This window comes from Lagopus muta, chromosome 1 (assembly GCF_023343835.1).
Source record: "Lagopus muta isolate bLagMut1 chromosome 1, bLagMut1 primary, whole genome shotgun sequence".
Lineage (NCBI taxonomy): Eukaryota > Metazoa > Chordata > Aves > Galliformes > Phasianidae > Lagopus > Lagopus muta.
In genome coordinates, this window is record NC_064433.1 from 105,213,293 (window position 1) to 105,231,432 (window position 18,140).

Here is an 18,140-nt window from a genome sequence, read left to right on the forward strand (position 1 = left end):
GAAAATGTGACTGTTCCAGTATGCTGCAGCATCTGGTTTGTAAACAGATCCAGTAAATGCTGAACGAACACACTTTGATGCCGTCCTGATAGGAGCGCGTCTCCCACCAGGCCTCCCCTCTGACTTGCCATGCCACCCCCTCAGACTGAAAGTTGAGTTTGTGTTTGAAAGAGAAGCGTGTCACTGTCACACCCAGGATACCACAAATAACCCACAGATTTTTGCACATTCGTTTCTCCCCTACCACAAAAAAAAAAAGAAAAAAAAAAAGAAAAAAAAAAAAGAAAAAGTGAAGAGTGTTGGATAGGGACCATGCTATAACTGTTTACAAAAGTGAATAAAATGTAGTTAATCTCGAAGCCTAAAATAACTAATTTGGAAAGAAATAAGTCTCACTAGAGTATTTAAGCAAACAAAGGTAAGTTCATTAAAAACACAGGAAAACGAAAAGGAAAAAAAAAAAAGGCAGAGTAATTACAAGCACTAAATATTTTGCTGTGAAGCTTTTGAACTCTATTTACATACATAAATACAAGTAACTCTGTTGATGCAACCCTCTGAGGACAAGGAGAAAAATGCCAAGTGATCAGTACTGACCAAGCAAGGTTAACAAAAATAAAACACAAGAATGTTACGATGCAGGAAAACAAGAAAGTGTTTTGCCCGAATTGAAAATGATCCACTTATCCTGAATCTTCAAATACATTAATGGAGAAGGTCATCCAGAAAGCAGTAATGAATGTTTCAAGAGTGCAGGCAATTCAGAACACTCTGACAAAGACTGTGGGCCATTTGGAGGAAACCGTTTTTCTCCTTTCCAGAAGTTTATTTGGCATAATTCTGCAAGTAAAATCCTTAGTAGCAACGACGCTCCCTGCGTCTGCCTCCTCTTGCACTAAAGCTCCTTCACTTTGCTCTGGAAGCCAAATGGGAACTCTGGAAGTGAGCAGAAACGCTGAGAGCAAAGCAAGGGGTCTTTATGCAAACAGGCGGTCGGCCCTGTGTTTACTTTGGAACTGGTGGATGAGGCTGCCTCTGGACAACAAGCTGTGTCTTGTGAGAGGAACACACAAGCTGATAGTAGAGACTGCCATCAACTACTGCACGTCGGTAGGGGAAGGAGCCTAAGGCACTCTGCTGACCGAGACTTGCAAAGGGAAGCACAACAGTGCTATTCCATTCAGCAACTGGGATGATAAAACTATATAAATATATATATATATTACATATAAAAATATATACTTACACACTATAATTTGGAGGCATGTGAATGGGGGAAGTGTTTTACCTAGCTGTCCTCCTTTTGCCTGCCAAGTGCTGTTTAGATATGAGAGGAATGACACAAGAGTTTTTACAGCCTCAGAGAGCTTTGCTGTCCTGAGCGGGGCAGGGGATGGCTATAAAAAGAGATTTGAGTGAACTGTGGTGTCTCATAAGCACTTGTGTGAATACACTGTAGCTCACGGTGATTAAACAGACTAATTGCACGGGATAATAAACTCAGATGTTCCTCTGCAAGGGGAGCACTGCATTGTTCTGTGTTTGGTGTGCACAGAGAAGTTTGACTCAGGAGCTGCTGGCAGTGATGGTGGGCGAGGAGGTGGGAAACCCCACATTCTGGTTGTGTTTCAGAAACACAAAGTGCTGTGCTGCGACCAGCTCCACACTTTCTCAAACCGTTCACAGCAGGGAGTTTAAAATTAAACTTCCACTTCAGGGCAGGTGTGAAGAAAGTAGACGTGTAGCCGTAAGAAACGTCAAACGTTAGGCCTGACCACTGGGCCGGCAGACTGGGCTCACCTTCCCATCAATTTAGTTTCAGGAGGGGATAGTACAACACTATGGGCTAAAACAGGCTAAGGCTTCAGCGGACAGCAGTCGTGGATGTGGGGAGAGACTGATGTGGGAGCAGCTGTGCCCTGTGCGGCTCCTCTGCGGTTCCTCACCCTCACCTTTGGGTTCCCACTCGCAGTACTATGCGCTTGGGTGGTCCAGTCACAAGGCAGACATGAAAGCCGTGGTCAATGGGGATTTGAACTGCACGGCGAGTGCGAGAGAATGTGTAAAATGGATTCTGCAACAGAGCTACTGTTTAGTGAGGGAGGACTTTTTTTTTAGGCTACTGATGAGGTGAGATTCCAACTATGCAAGGGTAGGGTCTCTCTATTTCCGTATTCAGCAAGGTCTCCATACTTCCAAAATGCATTTTTAACTGTTCTGATACTGGTTTTGATGCTTTCTGCCTTTTTTGATCAGAGCAAACTCTAGAAAATGATAAATTCCATTATGCTAAACAAAAGCATGAGGCCACATATATATTTTAGCAGAACCATTTTGAACTTTTGCTGAGATCTCTTGAAACACCCCCTATTTTCTGCACAAAGATGACCTTGTTGACAATGCAAGTTCTTCAGTTTGTAACTTTTCAATACCAAAGTGCTACTGCATCTGATTCAAACAAAGAAGCAAAATCATATACAAAAAAAAAAAGAAAACTTGAAAAACAAATGGTTTTAAATAAGTCCAGCTGTTCTGCTGCCTGCAGCCAAGGATCTTTTTAATTTGAATCCTTTTCATATTTTTTTTTTTAAACATCAAACACTGATCTGAAGTCCTGCTTTCAAATACTCTCTGAGTTGACCTGCAATTGTTTTACTCATTTAAGAAGTACATTAAATAATAATCGGATCATTTGGAACGCACACTTGTCAACATCAGCAGTCTGTAATTAACGAGTAGTACAACAGCTGCGTTCAGACCAAACCCTCAAATAAAATAGTGCCATAAACTTTACAGTGACATCTGATATGTTTGTGCTGTAACGATGGGCAATGATGACGACTGTATTAACATGCTCCCAGTACAAGCTGTGCATATTTGCTACAGGACCAAATAGTTTGTGCACAGATTTTAAATCTCCTTCCTCTTCCCTCAATATATAGTGATGGAAGAACCATTAAGGCCCCTTCTTTGCTGGCCTGCTTTCCAGATGAACTTGACTCTGTTCAGCCTGAGCTATTTTGTGATGCACAAATTGATCTCTTTTCCAGTACACTCAAACATGGCTCTTGTACTGCAAATCTTGGCTCCACTGAGCTGGGAGCAAGTCTCACATTGATTATATCAGTCTTCTTCACTTCACTCCTGCCATGCTAACTGTGTGCTGGCTTTTGATTTGAAAGACTATGAAGCCTCTACCAGGAAGCCAAGGGAAGCTCAGCGCAGAACAGGGCTGTGTGGGGACTTACATAGTTGAGGGAATACAAAAGACTGCCTTATAAGTACCTCCTGAGTACTGATCCTGAGCATCACCACTGGTGACAAAGGAAAACCGTGGAAGAGGTGTGGAGAGATGACTCCGCTGGGGGGAAAGGCACAGTGCCTTCATGGGGACTTTGATGCCTCAGTTGTTTCAGTGGGAGTGGGGCATCTAAACAAACAGCTTTGAGGCTCTGGACTCACCTAGCTGAGTAAAATGAAAGGGAGATAACTGTAAACAATATTTCTAGGTAATTAGGAGGTCACTTTACCCATCGTTATTCCAGCCTTTTTCAATGTGACAAATTCGACTTTGGCTGCTACCAAAAAAGGCGATTGCTGATCTTTTTAATATAGGCATACTTAAATAATAATAGTATCAACAAATAAGAAAAGTCTAAATATCAAGCATAAATATCATCAAAGTAGTACAGTAGTTGAAAATGACCCAAGGCTGTAGCCGTTCTATCAAAAAAAAAAAGTCCAAGAGAAAAAAAGTTAAATTAACTCATTGAAAAAGGGGCTGATTCTTTCAGTTGACAAAGCAAGAAAGAAGCAAGCGTGATTAAAACAACAACAAAAAGTAAAATCTTTTTTTTTTTTGCGATTTATAAGGTGCCAAGAGAAATTAAACAAATTAGATGCAAAGCAGGATGAGTTGCATCCTTAAAAAAAAATAAACCCAAACAAACAACAACAAAAAAACCAGCAATAAAAAATTCCATATTCTTCAGAATACACAATGTCGTTTAAAAAAAAAAAAAAAAGGAAAGGAAAAACTGAAGTCCAACATATAAAACCTCTCATTCACAGCATTGCTAAAACAGAAGCGTTCACAGTTTCCCTCTGAGAATCTTCCTATACTTCCTTATAGTTAATACGTCCATAAGATGCAGTAAACTCGTTAAGTTTCTGTTGGGTCTTAAGTCTTAAAAACAGAAGTGAACTGAAAATCTCTTTAGGGCTGTGGAGACCTTCAAACCTGGGCATGTTTGAAAGCCACAAGCCTGAAAACAGACTGGATATCTTCCTACTCACCCTCACTACCTACAGGCCACCAACCTGAATGTCCTCCTTTCCAGAAGCTCAGCCCCCTGGGGGGTACCCTGCTGGCGTGGCATTGCTTCACCAGCCACGCAGCTGGCCCAACGCGTGCCACTGCTCTTGGGACCGCTGACTTCTGGAGAGTTTGCTTCTGGAAGTGATGTATGAACATGGCAGGGCCCATAAGCAAGACAGGTGTTTATGGGATACCTACGGACATCGGTAAATCGAAAGCACGTTAGTCCTGGCCCACGACTACTTAAAATGCATTCAGTATGGCCTCCAAACCGCTTCCTCTAGCCTTGCCGTGGTACCCATGTTGGTTGGGGAGTTGCTGTGGCTCCCTTCTGCCTCAACCACATCGCTTTGATTGGGAAGGTTGGGGTTGAGGAGTGTTGATCCTGTGGAAGCATTGGTGCAAGGGGGGTGGATGCGCGGGGGGGACCGGTCTCCTCCTGAGATCATGGAGAACTGATAGGACCCAGCGGAGGTTCCATAGTAGAGGTGGTACGAAGGTGAGCTGGTCTGGAATGGGCTGCCTTGGGCCTGAGAGGAACCAGGATACGGAGGTGGGAGGTAAGTGTGGTATCTGGTGGCCGTGGACATAGCAGACATACCGATCCCTATCCCCGAACTGACGGGAGTTGGCGTGTAGGTGAACGCTCCCGGGTAGTGCATCCGAGGATCAGAAATGGAAGGGAGCGCGGAGAAGGAGCGGTCAATCCCCACTCTGGGGTCACTGAATGCCGTCAAGTCAGAAGCACCTGGATTGCAGGAAAGGAAAGCAGAGACTGTCAAACTGGCAGAGCAGAAATGCACCTCTGCAAGGCAATTACCAACATCAGAATCCCGTTCCACAATTAACTAATGTAGTGTTGCCACGGAAAGAACTGAGCTATCCCGCACCCCATCTCTAACACACAGTGCTAACAGGTCTGGATGTTTTGGATTTACTGCAGTAAAGCAGCAATTAAAGAGGAGTGCCAAGCTCTCACCATGTTCTGTAGGTGTACGTGCTTGCTCACAGAGATCTTACAGCACATGCAATTTACATTTCCAGAGTGCCCTCATCCTCAGCAGGTGGGTGGGGAACATGGATACAGATCTCAGCCTTCTTGCTTAGAATCACGAGTCACCACAGACACTGATAGGACCTAAATACAAATTGTTCAGCTTCTGTGTAGTCTCTCCTTGCTCCCAGCTTCTGACTCAAACGGGAAGCTCCTTGGAGCACACACTGTCCTTTCAAAATACACAGGCGAGTTCTACACACATAGGCTCAGCCCAGCTGTTAGCATTTAGCAACACAGTTCTACACTGACTTCTGAAACTACCAAAATCAGAAAAAAATCAGGTTCATTTGAGGTCTTTATATGTGGGTCTTCATATAGCGTCTACATAGTTGTTACGATTTCCAAAAATCTTGGCTCTAGTAAGCATATAAGAAGGGATAACAACAGCAATGCCTTTTGAAAGCAGAAAGCTACATTTGGGAGTTGGGCTTTTTTTCCCCCTTTCAATTGTACTAGAAATCTTTCTCATCCTAAGTGAGCTTTTTATAAAAAGCTTTTTATAGGATGGCCAAATTATGCTCTGTTTTGTCTGACACAAGTGAAAAGACGCCCAGTCCCACCATCTCCTCCTCTGACGAGCACAGATTACACAAGCAGAGCAGACAATGGCTTCTCTAGAAAGGATCTTCATTGTGACTCAGATTAATGGAAGGTGTCAGTCCCTAGAGCTAGCAGCTATGCGTGATTAAAATTACTGCAATCATAATTAAGAAAAAATGTTTCCAGAAGACAACTTCTTCCACCAGACAAGGTGTGGAGTCTGCAGAAGAGGAGCCATACGCTGAAGGAAATACTCATGAGAAGAAGCAGAGGGAAAACAAAGCTCTTGGCTCTGGCCAATTTTAAAGCTAGAGCAGACACACTCCAGCGCCAAGCTCTGAAAGCTCGTCAACTGCACAGCCAGCACTCTTTGATGAATTTATATGAATTTCTCAGAAAAGCTCTGACGCATGTGGTATGCTTCCTTTTTCAGTTTGCCTTCTGTCTTTTTGACTTCTGGAAGATCAGTGGGACCCTCAAACACATTTCCTTCCCCCAAGCCCCCACACCATTAGATTTAACACGGTAAGACAGACCATGGTGTGGAGTGGTAGGAGCTTGAGGGTGGCTAAGGCCAAAGATGACATCTGACAACCTGCCAGATATTAAAGGGTGCTTCCACACCTCATTCCTGAGAAAGAAATCAAACTTCTTAAAACTGCCTAGACACATCACTCATCAGAGGAGGGCTTCTTCTGCCTACTTCGGCAAAAAGCAGGACAACAAAAGTTAATGTCAAGGTGTTTTAAGTATGTCTGATATCCTTTGTCTTTTGAGGCACCATGGCTAAAAACCCTCCAGCCAGCTGTTTGTTTAGACAAGAAACATGATTTTTTAAAGTAAAATCCTTAATGAAATAGTTTGCCCTGATTATTCAAATGAGAGCAATATGTATGGCCAAAGAATATGCTTTTTGAGAAAGCCATGTGCAAGGTTGGATTATATGTCTCTCATTCATTTTAGGAAATTTTCTGCTATTGGACACACACATATTGGTTCAATATGTGGGGGTTAGAGTCAGCAGATGGTCAGCTGAGCACAGTGCAAACCAGGGGGGTAGCTTTCACTTTCAAGCTGTATTTTTATGCTGGCTTGTAAAGCCCTGCAGTACTATTTCAGAAAGATGTAACAAGACAGTACAGCGCAACACTTAATGTGTCAAAAAACACCATCCTGCACGCAGCATGTCCACCCATAATCTGTTGTACTCTGGTCTGAATTTTGAGAAGGAAGGAAACAGAACCAGTCTGTGGCATTCATATGACAGTTCTTCTATCTCAACTATTTTTATAGTTCCAGACATCTTCAAAGTAGCCACTTTCTCCTGTTTCTTTCTCTATTGAGAACACTATGTTGGGACCCAAACCTCATTTCTTCACTCTTTGCGCAAATCCCAGTCAACCAGCTGAGATGGCTCTCTGCAGAAGGCCCAGAATATGCTTCACCAGCAGCAGGGAAAAGCTGCAGCAGCACCCGAGGACACAGTGATCACTGCATGGGCAACCCAGCACCAACAATTTGCAGAGGCTCACCTGAGAGGCGGCTGGAAAGCTCTGCGGTGAGGGACGTCATGCCGCTGGCCCTGCCAGGCGATATCGGTGTGGCAGGATGCACCGAGGGAGTCGCGATGGAGCCCAGGTACTGGTAGGACTGGTCATAGGACCACGGCGGGGATGGCTGCACTTGCCTTGTGTCTGCAATGAGAAAGAGACCTATAGGCTGATTTGAATGATAAAACAATATCCAAGATGTGAACCAAACCACGTGGTGGATGTAGAAACTTAAATGGCAACGCAATTACTTTTCGGTTCCATAATCCCCTTTGCCAAGAGACCTGCAGATGAATTGCTTCCTCAAATACGAGTTGCACATCTGTGAGTTTTGACTGGTTGATTTTTTTCTTGCAAAGCTTTCTACTGTTTCATGTCGTTGGGAAAAGCGGTCAGGGAAAAGACTTTGCCGGGTGAAAAACCTGCTCATTACTGAGCTCCATTAGTATTTCAGGCTGTGCAGTCACAGCCCTTTTTGCCAGAAAGACACGTCCTGCATGGCACCACGAAGACAAAAATACTGTACTGGGAGTGCTTCTGTGAAAGCTTCCAAGTAGAGAGAGCAAAACAAGATGGAAATATGCCAGCGTGGGAGAGACAGAGAGAGGGAGTGAAGCTCATCTCCTCCAGAAGGCAGATTCCTAATTGGAGGAATGGGACTGGGGGAATTTGACTTCCTCCACCTTTTGAAAATCTCAGCCTGGATTAAATGAAGAGGTATTCTGTACATCTTTTTTTGGTACGTATTATGTATAACAAACAGAAAAAACTGAGAGGTATGGGTGCACCTATTAGCAGTGACTGAACTTCAGAAACAGGAACCCCTACGCAAACTCTGGAACTGCTAAGCTGAAAATGCAGATGCCCAGTGCGTACAGGCTTTCAGGAGAAACTTCTGGTTCTTGGAAGAAAAATCTGAAACTGCATAGATGCATAAAACATTTACTTAAATATGGAAAACCACTAAGCTATTATTTTCTAGCCTCGAGATGTTTGAAATCAAAGATGCATAGCTGGGAGTTTGTCCAAACTGGTTGCACCAATGTAGAAACAGCCCTCTTTTGCTTATTTAATATTTGCATTTGAAACTGGCATTTTTGAGTGTATAGAAATGTCTAGTTATTGCACAACTCAAAGTGAGAAAGATTCATCCTCCCTTTGCCTACCCACAACATTTTTTGCTTTTTTTAGCAAAATCTTTTTCCATATTCTTCAGCACTAAGCGCAGTCTCCCGCAGCTCCATCTAGCTAATTGTCTTTTTGAAAGAATCCAATGTTGGGACAGACTGCATTGAGATAAAACTGATACCAGCGTGGAAGGGAAATTTCCCAAGTCTGAGATGAAGGACTTTGATCTTCCATCAGAAAGCCCATCTGGAAATTATTATTCTGTTGTGCTTTATGGAGATGAGTTTTACATTTTGTTTGTTTCACCCATTTTGCAAGGAGGATTTATACAAAACTCGGACCCTTTTAAAAATAGCTAGCAAAGGCAGTTGCAGAATGAAATAAGGTGTACTAAAGATTTTCCAAATCGTTCAAAATCAGGTATTAATATTTAATTTTTTTCAGGCAGACTTCCTTAAAAATAGATTCAGTTGACTCACATTGTTTTAAAAGCAACATCCAATTGGATTAAATGGATTTTAGGAGCAACAAACAAAAGGGCACAGGCACAAAGCCTGCTATGTTCAGAGCTGTAACATCACCTCGTTGTTAATGTATGGCCATTGCTTATTAAAGATGACAGGGAAAGAGACGGGGGAATTCAGTCTCTAGGGGTAGCGTTAGGATAAATACCACAAAGCTTTGGAACAGTGAACTTTGTAATGGCCTGACCCCACACGTATTTTACTTCTAAAATGGGGTTAATTAAATGTGGTTGGATATTAGGAAACATTTCTCACAGCGGTGAGGCAGTGGCACAGGCTGCCCAGGGAGGTGGTGCAGTCACCGTCCCTGAGGTGTTCAGGAGCCGTGTGGATGTGGCACTGAGGGACGTGGGCAGTGGGCATGGGGGGGTGGGCTGGTGGTTGGACTGGGGGATCTGAGAGGTCTTTGCCAACCTTAATGGTTCTGTGGTTCTGTGGCTCCCTTACTTTGGTGTCAGTCCCACTGATTTCCACTCAGGAGCTCTGCTGAGTGCTGGAGCCATGATACGTGTGCTGGAGAACACACCCAGCCCAGTGTGGAGGTTCCACAGAGGCAGTCCCTGCCTGAGGCCTTGTGGGAGCCAACACTGCTCTCCACCACCCCTCTCCAAGGGTTTTGCCCAGTGCTGTCATTGCAGAAGGAGGTTCCCACTGAGGCCATGGCCTCTCTGTTTTCCTGCCTTGTCAGGAGGGAGAGCACTCCGCACTGCTCCTGTTTTCCCTGCTTTGTGGTGGCGGGGAAGCTGTTTTTCAAGTGAGGAGTTGTGGAGTGCATCCCAAGTTGGCCGTATCCCCAGTATTTGTTCTTGTTTGTTTTGCAGCTGAGTGCCTTTGACTGGAAATGTTTTATCACTAGCTCGCAGGTCCTCAGCTCCCAGCACTGAAGGGAAGAGGGGAGAAGTCGCTGCCACCCACCCTTGTTTGTCAGCCTGGGGGAGGACACACTGCCTGTTCCCTTCTGTTACAACTTCCATTAACTGGCAGGGCACCTCTACCCTTCACTTTTCCTTTGTCTCTTCCATTGCTGCTCTTCAGGACAGGGCTATGGGTCTGTCCTGTACCTTGCTCAGCATGACTCCTGCTTCATAACACAGCCCCTGGTGCAATAAGCACCCTAACAGTATAAGAAGATGCAGGAAAAGCCACAGCAGCAGCTGTAGTGGCAGAAAGGGAGGCAAGACTTTGTCACAGATTTACTAAGTGTGGACAGAACAAAATACAATCTCTTCTCATTCTGTGGTACTACAATTACCTTGTGTTGTGTCCAGACCAGAAATTGAGTAATGGACCAAACATGTCTGCTAACATCCAGAGAGAGACTACCAGGGCACCTGACCTACCTCCTCCATTTGCTATCATTACCAACCCCTGGGGTTGGTGACAGCCAACCAGAGAACCCCCATCATTAATCTCACAATCCCATTAAGTCTTTCTTAAAAGAAAGTTCTACCAATCAATTCTACATCTTGTTACCTGTATTCCCAGTCCTTGTATTTGCTATCAGATACTAAAGATCAGCTTTTTGACATCAAGTTGATCAAGCAATCTATTCAGCAATGTTAATACAGCGTATTATGTTACACACACATTAAAGCAGGTTATATTGACTGACCCCAAGCATCTCTCTCAGGACTGTTTAATAACAAGTGGAGAAAGGTATCACAGAATTGTAGGGGTTGGAAGGGACCTCTGGAGAGCACGGGGTCCAATTCCCTGCTAAAGTGGGTTCCCTACAGCAGGTCACACAGGAAAGCAGATCTTGAGTATCTCCAGAGAAGGAGACTCCACCATCTCTCTGGGCATCCTGTTCTAGTGCTCTGTCATCCTCAAAGAAGTTCTTTCTCATGTTCAGATGAAGCTTCCTGTATTTCAGTTTATGCCCATTAGTCATTGCTGATTGTTGCTGAGCTCCACTGAGAAGAGCCTGGCCCCATACATTTGACTCCTTCACATTAGATATTTACAGCAATGAGATCCCACCTCAGTCTTCTCTCCTCCACACCAAGCAGCCCCAGGCCACTCAGCCTTTCCTCATAAGGGAGATGCTCCAGGCAGTAGCATCTTTATGGCAGCATTTCAGCACTGAGAGGCAGATTCAGCTCCCAGTAGGGGCAAGGGCTGCACTCCCAACAGCCTTAGCAGGATCTGGATTAGGGCTCTCAGTGAATGCTGTATTTTTTTGGGATATCTGCTTTTCTTCAGCTTTTGGTTCATCCTAAATTGAATTGGAACGGGTTTGAATTTGCCACAGAACTGGGCTACTCCCTCCCTTTCCCCCTCCCAAAAACAAAAGAAAAAAGAAAAAAGAAGACAATGAGCCCTTCCTGAGTCTACTGCTCCTTTCCGTTTTCTACTTTCCAAATAAAGATATTTCTCAGAAGTGGACAGACTACTGCAAGGAACTGAATGCATGGGTTTGTGTGGCTGAGGTTATTCAGGTGAAGATACGCTGAAAAGACAGGGCAGTCGCTTCCCTGCTCTGAATCATTTGCAGGGAGAGCTCCTTCAACAAAGGGAAACAACGGAGCTGCGGGCCCACGCTGTATTTGAGCTTCAAAATCATTTTAAAGCAGATCAGAATAGCACAAAAGAGGTTGCTCCGGTCGATGAGCTGTGCCCAGTTCTCCCGGTATTTCTCCCATTAGCAAGTACTTTCCATTTCTGCTTTTTATGGTGTGAGAAAATGTATTTAAAAACATGAAAACAGTTATTAATTGCAATAAAGCACTCCAGGGCGAGAATTATGGTGCAATAATTCACACCTTGCTGCCTAGTCACTAGCTCTTCAGCCTCCAGCCTCATGCCTAACAAGCTATTAAGCAGAAAGCATGGAACCATCTTTCATGCCTCGTCATGTTTTATTGCCACGAAAAGGTTGTGCTCGGCTCCTTTTAAAAACTTGTAATTAAACTGTACAAACGTTGCATAACGCTTAATAGCTGAACGAAACGAGAGCTCCGGTGTGAGACTCGGGATAAGGCCACTTTCCTCCTGTCGGGATGCTGCTGGAGGTCCCGGCGCTCTACTTTCCCGACGGGGGAGAAAGGCAGCGCAGCCTGGGCAGGGCCCGGACGGCAGATGGCGGTGCGGAGCCGCACAGAGCCCGGCACGGAGCCCGCACAGAGCCCGGCACGGAGCCCGCACAGAGCTTCGCACAGCCCCGCAGCCCGGTAGAGGAGTTTGAGCTGGGAGTGGCCTCACAGCCCACCCAGCCCCAATCCCTGACACCTCCACCAGCTCAGGCTGCCCAGGGCCCCATCCAACCTGGCCTTGGGCACCTCCAGGGATGGGGCACCACAGCTTCTCTGGGCAGCTGTGCCTAACTTTCCCTAACGTCTATCTCAATTCTCCCCTCTTTGAGTTTAAAACCGTTCCCCCTTCTCCTATCACTATCAGACTGTAAAAAGTTGCTCTCCCTCCTTCAGTGTCCTGCAGTGCCGTTTGTGCGTGCTTTATAACGTCAAGCCACGCACTTTCACCCTCCTGGAGAGCACCCTGCTGCTGTCAGGCACCCGGGAGGCATCAGTCAGTCTTGTTAGGACTGCTCTGATCGGTACTGCCAGCTCAGGACATTGCTTCAGACAATAGCAAAATGTTTGTTCCTGTCACCTCATTCTTTCTGTATAACAAATATAAGTTCATAACAGGCTGCCTAAAACACTGCATATTCATAGATTCATAGAACCGTTTGAGTTGGAAGGGACCCCTACATGTCATCTAGCCCAACTCCCCTGCAATGAACAGGGACACTTACAGGAAGATCAGTGAGACAAACTATTCATGAAGTAATACTTAAAACTTTAAGCTTGCAATTCTAACCAGGTAACAGGTCCCACTGTGTACCTGTGAACCAAAAAGGCTGTGCGCTGGGCTGGATCCCATGCACTTCCCAATGTGCCCTCACTCCCACAGCAGAGCAGGCAGTTCTCCGTGTACCACCACAGCTGCGACACAGCTGTCAGCTCCCAGCTGGTTGCCGTGTGGCCAAAGCTTGGGGTGATGCAGCACGTTGCTGGGAGCTGCGGAGGAGCAGCAGGATGTGAGTCAGGAGGATGGAGCTGGCGGGTGCGAGGCAGCAGGTACGCCCTGAGTCAGCCAGGCCCCGCAGGCTAATTGCCCTGGCTGCCAGGCTGCAGTGCCACACTCGCTGCCCTCTCTTGCAGAGGGCACCTGCCACCTAGAAGCAAAGCTGCCTGGACAGACCACCCTTTACAAAGCCACTGACGGGAGCTGAAGAAGTCACTCCAGGTGCTGGGTGGTGACAAGCCACCAGCCAGAGCAGTGAGGATCCTGTCATTCTCGGCACAGCGCGATGAAGACGTATTGCGAAACGGCTGCTGCTGTTGCCAGGCTTTTTTCTCAAGTTGCAAAAATTGCTGTCAGTCATATGCAACTAAGCCCAAAGTCGCATAGCATTGAGCTCTGCAGTTCCTCCGCCATCCTGGTGAGCACTTGAAAGGCACCAACTGGCAGAAGGGACGGGGCGAATGAAAGCTGGGATTAGTTTCCTGGTGTCAACTCAGAGGCAGACAAGGGAAGAGCGGGATCCTGAACTACCTTGAAAAGCTTTTCTGAGTCTGGGACTCATCCACCCTCCCTCCCTGGTCTGATTTGCTCATCTTTCCAAAGGGAAACAGTTTTTATAGTGTGACTTTCCCTTCGAGTACAAGGCAGGAATCATCTTGACTGGACTTGTTCATTCGGAGAGGCATCTTGCTTAATAGGGGAAAGGGACTGTGAGCACAGGAATACTTTGTGTTCAGGAGAAGGATGTCTAGAAGCTGCTGTTCATCCTTCACCCCTTTCCCAGCATATTTCCTGTCGGCACCTCTCTGCCTCTACTTTCTGTGTCTTTCTCTCAGTCATTTCCAGCCCCATAGGCTACAGGTGATGGTTTGAGCAGCACATGGGCACTCAAAGCCCCTCTAAAGCAGCGCTTCTGAGATGATTCAGTTGCCCTCCCTCGCTCTGCTGCCAGCAAATCTTCAGCTGAACGCAGCACCGTGAAAAGGCGTGTCATCTGCCGGCAGCTGAAGGAATTAGTCAGGAGCACAAAGAAGGGGGACTTTCCAAAGGACAAGTTCATCCCTGGCAGCAGCAGAGGCAGCCGTGGCCTCCACACAAGGCTGGTATTCTCATACCTCTCAGCGCTGGAACACGAGGAGCTGGAAAATTACAGAGCAAACTGTAAAATTCCACCGGCAGTGACTGCAGCCCGCAGGGTGGTTTCCCTCCACGCGCCGGGCTGAGGAAACCGCTGTCACAGAGCAGTGTGCGCTCAGGTGGGTGCGAGCTCTGGTTTGCCCAGAGGGGAAGTTTTTTGAAGCCTTCTAATTCCCACTGGAAATACATAGGGGATGAGCACTCGCTCCCCTCTGTGGCCTTGAAAAGTTCGGCTTGCTAATGGGTGGCAGAACTTATTTTGGTCAAGAATGACAGTGACAGATATGTTGTGTGTCTGGAAATTTCTAAGTTATGGTGGGGGGAAAAATGATCACCCAAATTCCCACCTGGGATCCCCCTCACTGAAGGACAGATCTTTGGCAGGCATCTCCTACCTATGTTTGCTTTCATTTTAGTTCAATATTACTGTGGTTTCGTGGAATACGACGAAGACCAGAAAAGTTGTGGAAGCAAAACATCTGCTGTGGGATAGGAGGGTGGGAGAATTTTCCCACACTCAGGCATCAAACTGTAAGAGAAAAATACGAGCCTTGAGGAGAAAGATTTCCCAACCTGCTGTCGCTGTTGGTTCTAGCTGCCCTGTTGGTGGTGATACAGCACTCCCCAATGTACAGCACTCTAGGTATAGCACGGCCATATAGAAAGGTGCCAAGCCCTGAGAAAGACTGGCTACAGAAGGCCATGAAAACCTACAGACACAGAGCAATGTGAGCAGGCACTAGGGTGCCTGCTCTTCTCTTCACACCACCTCTGTTCTTCACTCCCTTCTCATTCCTTTTCTATGGACAAGCTACCTCCCACTGCTCTCTGTGTCCCTTGTTAGCAAGTTAGCTCACTCCTTTCCAACACTGTGCCAGAAAGGGTCTCGAGGAAGAAAATAGTGCAAATCGGCGCTTCTGAGTGTATTAGTGTTGAATGTGGTGACAGAGCAGAAATCTGTCAATGAGGCTTTTGCTAGTTTTTCTTTGGAAATGAATGGCAGGGAAGGCAGAAAAACAAATCATGCTTCCCCACAATTTATTTGAATTTCCTTCACCCTCTTTGTATCCACGTCAAGAAATTAAGAGCTCTAATAATCTTAAGATGCCTGGAAATGCTACAAAGGGTACCTGTTCTAGCTGTGTATATTTTGGGGGTAGAAGGAGAAATGTGTATCGCTTCAGGTTTAAAGCGCCCCTAACGAACTGCCTAGATACAAAACTGCATATGCACTATACACAGTGAAGAAACAGCAGGTAGCAGTCTAGCCATGGTAAGTGGTTGTGAGGAGGGGGCTCCTAAAAAATAACCCTGGGCTCACAGTTAACTTGGTGTCAGAATCAGGAAGTGCAGGCAGCTCCAAATGCCGAACTGTGAAAACCCTGATTTCACAATCAGCATATGTGCTGTCCTAGCAGGTTAGTACATAAGCTGCTCAAATGAAATATAAACCATCTCTCCTACTGAGTAAGCACACTCCTTCTGGGCTGGCGTCACTGCTGCTTTGAAGAACACGATGGCATTATGGGCAAACTGCAAAGTCTCCCAGTATACCAGTGACACCCAGAAGTTGGAAAGCTAAGTTTTGCAAATTAAGGATGCATTGTTCTTTGTCTCACGAGGTATGAGTCACCCCGCAGAACTGCAGCTATTTGTTAACAGGGAGACTCCATTCCCCCCCCACCCATCCTCCTCTTCCCTCCCTCCTGCATCTACAAGAAATGAAATAAAACAATTCAGCCCTGACCTTCCACTCTGTTGGCTCCTCTGTTACAGACAGGCAGCCAGACTCGGTGCCGCTGCAGTGCTCTCCCCTATCTCTAAGTACTCTGGGTAAAGCACAAAGTGAAAAGGCGAGGAAATCAGAGACAGATATCACACATGTGTGTGTTGGTGGTGAGCAAATATTGCCCTTCCTCCCAGTGTGCCCAGCACTGGAGGTCATGCCATGCAGAGGGCTGTAGGAAGAGGGATGGCATGTAGGGAGGAATACGTGCATGCACACAGAATCAGATAATCAGAGAATCACAGAAGGGTTTGGGTTGGAAGGAGCCTCAGAGCCCACCCAGCCCTTACTTCTGCTGTGGGCACGGCTGCACCTCATCAGTTCAGGCTGCCCAGGAACCCATTCGACCTGGCCTTCAGGAATGGGGCACCACAGCTTCTCTCGGCAACATACACTTGTTTATTTATTTGCTGTTTGTCACTGAAGTTCCTGGAGCTCCAGAGGTACCAGGGAGAAAGCTGCAGGGAAGGCATCTTCAGGGACTCAGGCAGCATGGATGAGAGCTGTTGGCAAGGTCATTGCTTCCTTATCTTTCTCGATAAATCCACATTCTAGGAAATCTAATCTCTGAGCCTGGAGGGGAATCCCTGACCTGTCCATTTGGCAAACCCCATCTGAGAGCAGAGAGCCCCTGGTCCTATCCTTTCTGCCTGCTCCCTTCTCCAATCTGATGCTCCAGGTCCTGGCTGCTCCTGTTCTCCTTGCTTTCTCTGAACCACTCTGGTATGTGAATATCTCCCAGCTAATTAATTACTTGATCCTCACACTGCCTCCTGAGGAAGGGTAGCATTACAACCTTCATTTTAGCAAAGGGAGAACCGATGCACACAAAAAGCAAGGCTGCAGTTCAGCAGAGCACTTGGCTGAGTCAGAGCACATGCGAGTTACCTGATGTCACCCCAGCAAGGAAAGTTAACCTGTAAAACAGCTTGGGGGAGATGTATCCACTTTATTCTAGTTATCCTAGTTATCCTGAAAGCAGTCTACCTGAAGAACAGGGCTTAGGTGGGGTACAGTACTCACAGGGAAGCCGGTCCATCAGCCCATCTCACTCCTCTGCTGCTCCCAGGAGAAAGAGCTGCCTTCAGCCTGCCCTGGGTCGTGCCCTGGAAGCCCAGATGTAAAAGCACGGTGCTAATTGTTACAGCATGTTATGTTATCTCCTGTGCCCTGGGTCCTGGGGGAGGATTCCTCCCACTTGAATGATCTGTGGTGTAGCTGTCTACCTCTGAGCTACATGTCTAGACTCCCTTCGTTGCCAACAGGGTAAAAGAGATGCTAGTGGGGTGCAAGCCACTGCAACCTAAATAAGACATCCAAGCCAAGCCAGGTGAATCACACTCACGGAACAGCTGTTTCTCTCCCCACTCAAAGATTCCAGACAACTATGTCAGATGGAGACATACAAAACACGGATGTTTCAGGCTAGGTGAAATGAATCCCACCCTGTTAACACCTCCACAGTTTCTCTTTCACGGGTGGAGCCAGGTGAAAGGAAGTGGCACGGTATCTCCTGGGCCAGGACCTGGAAGTCACACTGAGTCAGTACTTGCAGGATTACCTGCACCTTCCTCTCCAGGTCAATGCCCTCCATGACCCCGCTGGTTTGGGCTGCTGATATCCCAGTGCCCAGCTTCTGAGGCACTGGACTCTGCCTCAGGGTGTTCAAAAAGTTCATTAAAAGTCATAAGTTTGTGATACAGCAAAACATTCCCTTGCTCTCTGTCTACTGTTCAAGACAAGTAAATATCAGGCTGAAAAGTAGATTATTCCCACTGGAAGACAAGTGCCATAAGTAAAGAAGCAGAACTGAATGAAGAAGTCTCTACAGTCAACTGGGAGTGATAAAGGAATGATTGTAGCATGGCCTCAGGTATCTTAAAGGTTGCTCCTGATTATGTGGACTAATTACACCATATTAAAACTTCTTTAGCCTACAGATAAACAAAAAGTCCTCATCAATCTCTTCTTTTGTACTTTCAGTGCTCCCTCCCCTTTTTCCACATTAAAGTAGTAGAATAAAGAACTTACTCTCTGGAGTTTACAGTCATTTTATCCACCACAAAACACTGAC

General features: G+C 46.2%; 1 protein-coding gene across 2 annotated transcripts in view; it reads right to left on the bottom strand.

Annotated features, from left to right (window-relative positions):
• Nucleotides 1-2,094: 2,094 nt before the first annotated feature.
• RUNX1 (RUNX family transcription factor 1) overlaps nt 2,095-18,140 on the bottom strand; it is a 150,528-nt gene continuing 134,482 nt past the window's right edge. For both annotated transcript variants that reach the window (XM_048959826.1, XM_048959817.1), the window contains 2 exons: nt 7,448-7,609; nt 2,095-5,066 (listed from right to left, as the gene is read on the bottom strand). In XM_048959826.1, coding sequence (XP_048815783.1) covers nt 4,573-5,066; nt 7,448-7,609 — 656 coding nt within the window. In that variant the 3' untranslated portion in view covers nt 2,095-4,572. The remainder of the gene's footprint in view (nt 5,067-7,447; nt 7,610-18,140) is intronic.